The 7,795-nt window shown below is 46.3% G+C and overlaps 1 protein-coding gene across 1 annotated transcript in view; it reads right to left on the bottom strand.

The window, feature by feature from the left end:
- Nucleotides 1-523: 523 nt before the first annotated feature.
- The window catches only part of LOC106527874 (uncharacterized), a gene marked incomplete at its 5' end in the record, with an annotated part of 182,668 nt that continues 175,396 nt past the window's right edge, over nucleotides 524-7,795 (bottom strand). Inside the window, 3 exon segments of the mRNA XM_014022887.1 lie at nucleotides 524-695; nucleotides 882-4,335; nucleotides 6,607-6,731. Of these exon segments, the coding sequence (XP_013878341.1) occupies nucleotides 524-695; nucleotides 882-4,335; nucleotides 6,607-6,731 (3,751 nt within the window).

Raw genomic sequence — 7,795 nt, 5'->3', positions numbered from 1 at the left:
GACTAACAAGACAAATAATCTTACAGATTCAGTTCTTGTTTAGTAAATCAGTCTCAAAACAAGATCAAAAAGACTTTTTGGCTGATATAAGATTTTAAAACTTGGTTAGGTGGACAGTTTTTGCAGTGTACCTTTTCAGGGCTTTGTCGGCCACATGAGTAGGTGCCTAAGAATTGGGACAGCCTACGTAAACAGCCGACAAATGTGAAGTACATCGGCTGAAACCCCTGAACTGAGACACAGCTACAGCATCATGCACTTCTCAGTCCCTGCAGGAAGCAGGTCAAAGGTCAAAGGTCATGACAGGACCATTAGAAAGTCAGAAAGAAAAGAATCAAGGTCCTGCACTGGTCCAGTCAGAGTCCAGAACCTGAACCTGACCTTCAGAGACCTAACAGAACTGAAGCAACAGTTTTAGATCCTGATAAAAACCATGTTTATTTTTGTTTAGTCCTGATAGATCAAACTCAGGAAGTGGAAGAAACTAAAGTTTTGTTTCTCCAGAACTGGACCAGTTCAGGGTTTAGAACAGGACCTGCAGGGGCAGGACTGCTGGGTTTGCAGGGGGGTACAGGGGAGGGTGAGGAAACGCTGCTGCTAAGGGAAACGCACTGGGAGCATCCAGGAGCGGAATTGGAGAGGAGGCATAGAAAGAGTGAGGAAGAGGAGGAGGAGGAAGAGGAGCAGGAGGTGGGCTGAGAGCGAGAGGAGACAGATGAGAGGAGAAGGAGGGCAGGAGGTGAGGGTAGGAGGAGACGGGGAGGTGGGACGGAGGCGGCAGGAGGGAGAGATGGTGCTGGATGAAGGTGTGGTGGAAGGAGAAGGAGGAGGAGGAGGAGAGGGACGGCTGGAGGAGGAGGGGAGCGTGGAGGGGGAGGCACTGTGAGGGGAGGTGATGAGGATAGCGCTGCCTCTTCTCTGAGAACAGCTGCTCCAGCTCCTTCCTCCTCACCCACTCCTCCTGCTTCTCCTTCACCCTCTTCCTCTCCAGCTGCCGTTTCTCCTCCTCCTCCCGTCTCTGCCTCTCCGTGACTCTTTGCTCCTCTCTGTGCTCCTCTCTGTGCTCCTCTCTGTGCTCCTCTCTGTGCTCCTCTCTGTGCTCCCTCATGAGTATGTTTCTGCTGCTGTTAGCATCTTTACTGCAGCGGTCAGAATGAGGAGTAGCAGTGAGACCACCACACTGACCACCGTTAGCATCAGCAGCCCTGCAGCTGATGACATCACTTCCTGGATCAGATGGGGGGTCGGTTTGGACCTGTCCCTGTGAAACGGTTATATTCTGATCAAACGGGTCGTCAGGTTTGCAGGGAGAAGACTCGTGTTTGTTTGGACTCTGATAAAGGCTGTTAGTGCTACGAACAGAGGGGTCTGTGCAGAGGGTCTCTGTTAAACCTCTCCCATCAGCCTCATGGAACTGACAGCTCTTCTCATGATCTGCATCATGTTTGTTGCACGAATCGTCACGAGAAGTGGCAGAATCAGTTGTTTTGTCTCGCCGTGCGCTCTGAGTGTGTGTGTTACAGGTGTGACAGTCAGCGGGAGGCATCACCGTTCCTCCACACGGATCAAAGTGAAACTGACGGCGGTGGTTAGCGCCGCCGCGGCTGTCATGGCAGCAGCAGCAGCAGCGTTCAGGTTTGTCAGCCGTGTCACAGCTAAACGTTTCCGCACACACAGAGCTTTTTGTCCCGTCGATTAAAGAGATGTCACCTGAACTTGTTGCATCCTTGCAGTCCTCGCTCACACTGAGCTCAGGTTCAAACCCGGCCTCACTTCTGTCCTCTTTCTGAGTCAAAACCCTCTCCGTCTGTCTCCTCCGTCTCTTCCGTGGCGTGGCCGGCTCTGGAGAGCCTCCCTTCCTCTTGGTGCTCGCTCTCTGCAGGGTCTCTGGAAGCGAGCGGAGGGTCACGTCCGTGCAAGCCGATCTAATAGTCAGTTTGTGTGTGTGTTGTGTGTGGCAGCGTGGGCTCTGAGCCGCCACAGCACCGCTCTGTCCTGCAGGCGTTGTTTGTCTCTGACTGCACACTGTTTCTCCGGAGGAAGCGGGGACGCGGGGAAAGGCTGCTGCGTCCCTGTGAGCGTTAAGAACGAGACAAATTCCTCCGCCGCTCGCTGCGTGTCGACCGCCGCTAATCGCAGGCTTACACGTGTTTACCTCAGCATCCTGAGCGGCTCTTATCTCGCTGCTCCTCAGATTTCTCTGCCCTTCCTCCTTCCCTGCCTGTATATTCCCCTGCATCGCTCCCGTCCCTTTGTCATCCCCAGCAGGGTCAGGTGTAATTGCAGGACAGCACGGCGTCTCCATAACAGACTCTGGGACGGGGCTAATCACCGAGTTGCATGGCGCCCCCATGCAGAGGGGCTTTCTGAGCCCCTGGCCCCATTCAGAGTCTGATTGCTGGGATTGATGCTGGCTGGCCTCCCTGTTCACCTGCACACACAGCTGGTTACAGCGATTACACCCATTCACAGGAAGATTACTTAATAGCTCTCCCCTCTTCTCGTCATTTCTGCCTGGCCTCTCTCGCTCTGACTGATCTCTTCTTATCCTTCGCTCCTCTCCCCTCATCTTCTTTTCTTTCCCTCCTGCTAACCGATTTGCAAGAAGATTACTTAATAGCTCTTTATCTTTCTTCTCCTCCTTTACGTTGCCCTCTCTTTTCAGCTTCTCCTCGCCTCTCTCTTCAAACATCTGATTTACAAAATGAGGACTTATCCTTCTTCCCCTCTCAGATTCTTTCCCCTCCGTCTTTCCTCTTCTTTTCCTTCGACCTTTCCTTCTCATTCCTCTCCTCACTCCTCCCCTCCTTCTCCTCCGTCTCCCTGCTGTTTTCAGCAGGCTCGGTGCCGGTGCAGGGTTGCACTCGGCAGGAGCGGGAACTGATTTTAAAGCGCTTTCATCACGGCAGCCGGAGCAACCCAGAATTTTGTCGCTGCCGTCACAACGGTCGGCGACTTCCACAGGATTTCCTCCCTGTCCTCCTTCAGCCTCCTCTCCTCTTTCATCTATCTTCACCTCACTTCCTCCTCCTGTATCTGGGTGCCTCTGCTGGCAGTCGGGTTGTTTGATCACAGATGGCTTTATTCTCTCCCTCCCTTCCTTCTTTTCTGCGCTGCCTTCTTTGGCCTTGTTATGAGCTCTGAAGTCGTACAGCAGAGGATTGACGCTGTAGGATACGGAGGGGGAAGTCTGGGTGTAGCTGACCATCTCCGTGGGCCAGAGAAGAACCCTTCTCCCGTCACGGCTCGTGACTGGACAGAAAGGCTCTTTGGGTCGGTTTGGGGGAGTGGAAGTAGAAGTTGTAGAGTTTGACATGAAGGAGGCTGATTGTTTTGGCGGTGGCAGAGCTGGAGACTCCTTGTTCTCCATTAAAACAGCAGACACAGAACTTTTAGGCTCGTTTGTTTCAGGACCAAACAGATCTTTCTCTTCTTGGGGCAAATATAACTCCTGCTGGTGAATTTCACCCTCAGAGGCGTTTTGTATTGAATCTGAAATCTGTTCTGGTATTTCACTGTTTAAATTAGGATCTGTTCCATTCTGACAGCCACTGCCGACTTGGGCTGTGGTCCCATTTTCATTGCATAAAGAGCGCTGGGCTCCACTCCCACCAGTGCTCTCAGGTACAGTTAGTGTGGAGTTACAGGAAGAAGCCTGAGCTCCAGTCCCAGGCCGTGCTGATGGGCCTCTCTCAGCAGACTCAGTTTTCCTGCAGCAGGGGTTGACAGTGAGGCAGTGATCGACACATACAGCATCTACATCTGCAGACGATGGAGACTTGAGCTGCTGCTGGGGGGTTTTCATCCTGTCCTGCGCCGTCACACCGTCTTGTTTCCCTCGTCCAGTTTGAATAAAGACGGCGGCTGATTGGTGCAGAAGGACACAGCTTCGTTTGGGCAGTGAGAAGGACACGGGTCGGACTCTGCTGGGGCCCGACGGGATGTCTGAAGTTGTGCCGATTGCTCTGCCGGTGGTTGTTGTGGTGGTGGGGTCCTTGCAGCCGTTGATTGCTACTGTCCTGTTGAAATATGACCCATGAGGTTTGTCAGTGTCACATGTTGGGATATCACTGGAAGATCTGGGGTTTACATAATTCAGTGCCCAAGGACGCTTGTGAAATAGGCTGGTGTTGGTCCAGTTTTTGTTTCCCGTGTTCATTGTGTGGTTTGTTGTGAGGTCCACGTGGGTCTTCTTCAGGAAACAGGATTCACCAGCAGCTCCTGGGGAGATGTTGGCATCAGTTCCATCAAATGGCCACTGTGTGTTGCTCAGAAGTCTGGTTTCCAGTGTGGGATCCAAGGGGAGGAAGGGTTGGATCGACTGGTTCTGAGGCTCTGAAATGAGAAGAAAACAATCAGTACTGCTGACAGTGGTAATGTGTTTGGATTAAATAAAAAAAAAAAAATCAGTAGGTCCTCTGGATGGTTCTTCTTTAGTGAAACGTTTCGTCTCTCCTCCAAGAGACTTCTTCAGTCTGAGGAGTTTCAGGTGAACTCAGTCTTATAAGCTCCGCCTCCACCTGGTCAAACAGGTCAGTCACATGCAAAAGAGGGCCATCGACTAACATTAGACTTGATTAGCTCTGTTGTTCATAGAGAGTCATGTGTCCCATCACCTGACCCGTGTCGTGTTATGTGAATGTAGTGAATGCAAGCGGGGGTTCAACGTCCCCTTGTTTTTGTCCCTCTCTCCCTCTTTGTGTTGGTATCATTGGGGCCCTGATTCACACCTTTTGCTCACAGGGGGCGGAGTCATAGTTGCAATGGCAGCATTGTAGGTGGAAGACAAATGGACATTGTCCATGTGGAGGCAGTGCTTAATAAGGCTGAGTTCACCTGAAACTCATTAGACTGAAGAAGTCTTTTGGACAAGAGATGAAACGTTTCACTAAAGAAGAACCATCCAGAGGACCTACTGATTTTTTCTTTTTGATTTTTTCTACCTGGATTACTGAGATGCATCAGGACTGTTTGATTTAAACTTGACAGGATCATTCGCCCAAGCTTTAGTTGTTTTTAATGTATAAATTATGCTTTATAAGAAGGAATTTAGTTTAAAAAAAAGGCAAGGTCAAAATTTATTGTGCAAGACATTCATAAATAATAAAATGAGAAAGTAAAAGTTTTAGTTCAGCACATTTTTTGGATCATGACAAGCTGTCAGAAACTCATCTGTCACTTTAAGGAATGATTCAGACAGTTATTCCTTAACAAAGGTTTCAAGATGACTCACAACTCTAAAACTTATTGTACCATCTCCTAACACCACGCAACACATTTATTAAATATTTGAGCTTTTAAGAAGCCTTAAAATAAATTATTACACTTCTTATTGTGAATGTGAAAATGCATTTTGTCCTCAGAGGGGGGTGAATTCAAATGAAGCTGTCCAACTTTTCCATTGGTTTTGACTTGAAAATGAGAAAACTTCACCGGCTGAGAGGGTGACATATTTCTGAGACTCGACAGAGTGACAATTGATTGTTTCTTTGAAATACGAGCTCTGCTTTGCACTTCCCCAGCTTTTAAAAACTGCATTTGTTTGGCACTCAGATCCACTGGAGATGGACTGAAAGGATCAGCTTCTGATTCAGAACAAATTCAGTTGAAATGACAACTTTAACTATAAGTAATTCAGTCTTAGACTTCATTCCCAGTCAGGCTTGTTTTTATCTATTTTTACACATTTATTCTCCAAACCAATGCAGTTCGTGCAAAAGTCCAACTAGAATCCTGCTGTCAAGGAAAGTTTTCATGTTGAGTTTTAGTTGTGATTTTTGATATTGAAAGGTTTTTATACATTTTAGGTGATCATGCAAATGCCTCTTTTGCGCAAGTCTGTGGTAAGACTTTTAAAATTAATCATTTAATCTACAACTGGAATCTGCCTGATTCAAAATGCCATGTGCAGATACTTGATCTTAGACAACATTTTACTTGTCATAACTCAGTCAGTTTCACAGATACTGAGCTAAAATCTTATGACAGTTGCTGAGAATCACCCCCAACATATTCTTATTAATGGATCCCATTTGATCTTTGCAGTGGTGTGCACAGTTCCAGTTTTAACCACTTACATATCAAAATCATCACAATCCAAAGGTTCTTTACTTTTACATTTCTGAATAACTTCAAAAACTTCCTTTTCATCCACAGCTGTGAGAAACATTGAAAACAGGTTCCTGTCTGTGAGAAGATTCAGCTTTTCCTCAGATTGTAGAAAGGCCACCACAGTCCAAATGTAGAAATTTCTCCTTTGTTTGTTGGTGTTGCTGATATTCTGTATTGTTTCCTGTAGTTTCTGTCACTGAACTCCTATAGTTTTGGTGGGAAATACTTTCAAATCTTTTACTCTTTAAATCTTCAACTTTTTTTTATTAATTGCCCAGATTACATTCTTCTTGTTTTAGACAGAGCAGCATTTCTCTAGCCTCAATTCTTCCCCAGCAAACGCTGTAAACAGAGTTAATTCAGCTCTTCTGCAGCAGACCACATTCTGGTTAATCCTTCAGTATCAAGAAAGATATCCTCATCACCAAAACCAAACACTCATTAACTATTTAAGCGGCCTTACACGTTTCCTTTTAAGTGGGTAAGAGCTCTTACTTGTTCCCTGTGTGGCGCCACTTGCGTGGAAATCAGCCCAGTTCCGCTCCGAGTCTGGCCCAGACTGATTTGCTGTGTCGATTGCCACGGTGGTGGACCGGAACATGGGACCAGAACCTGAAGCACTGAAGAAAGACGAGCAGAGAGTCAGGAGACCGAACAAAGGATGGAAATAGGAGAAGAAGGGGTGGAAGGTGATTTAAATTTGAAAGTGAGGTAAGATGATGTAGAAGGTCAAAGAAGAAGAAAATAGAAAGACAAAATATACACAAGAAAAGAAAAAGATATATCTTAAAAAACAGAGATTACAAAAAGGGGAAATGAAAGGAAATTAGTAGAAATGAGGAGATAAATGAAATCAATAAGGTGAGCTGAGAGGAAAAAAACATTCAAACGAGACAAATTAATGAGGAAAGAGAAGATAGTGCATCTGAAAACAAGTTGCTGATCAGAGAAATGGAAACACTAGTCGATTCTGTGTCGATCTGTGGATTCAGCCCTCAGTGAGTGTTCAGAAACATCTCTGTTAACCAACACAAGAAGCTTTTTATGAGTTGCTGTGACAACGGCTCCACGTCTTCAAGGAGCTCGTTATCACAATTTATTTTTACTCATCAACCAAGTCAGTCAGGGGCTTTAATTACGAGAACAAATGGAGCTGGATAACAAAAAGTAAACTAGAATAGTTCCTGGAGAAACTATGAAAGGGCTTGACACGAGCCGTCCAATTTAAATGAAGATTTTAATTTACTGTTTATTGGAGATCGCATATGTTTACATGCACAAAATTTTTTGATCTGATTGAAATGTATTCAGATTAAATAATCCGAATGTACTCTTTACATGGACACAATCCGATCATGACAAGTGTTTGCATGCATCAGACTTTTATTCAGAATAAAAGTCCGGACATGTGCAGTGTTGTAAACTTTCAGCTCTACTTCCGTGTTACAAACGTAAACAAAGCTCTTCTGTGCCCTCAGGTCGGACCCCTGTCAGCTTTTAATAACGGCAGAGACATCGTTACTCCCTGATGTAGATAGGGTTGAGCCGGATACTTGTTTCAGACGAGTATTCGTTACGGATAATGTATTTTTGATGAGTATGAGCATGAAACGAATACAACTTGTCAATATCCGTGCTCGTTGTGAAGGAAGATCCTCATTGGGTAACTGACTGTCTTCACAAG

Source organism: Austrofundulus limnaeus, unplaced genomic scaffold, assembly GCF_001266775.1.
Source record: "Austrofundulus limnaeus strain Quisiro unplaced genomic scaffold, Austrofundulus_limnaeus-1.0 Scaffold346, whole genome shotgun sequence".
NCBI lineage: Eukaryota > Metazoa > Chordata > Actinopteri > Cyprinodontiformes > Rivulidae > Austrofundulus > Austrofundulus limnaeus.
Note: the sequence above shows the minus strand (reverse complement) of the source record. Positions and strands in the feature narration are given on the sequence as shown.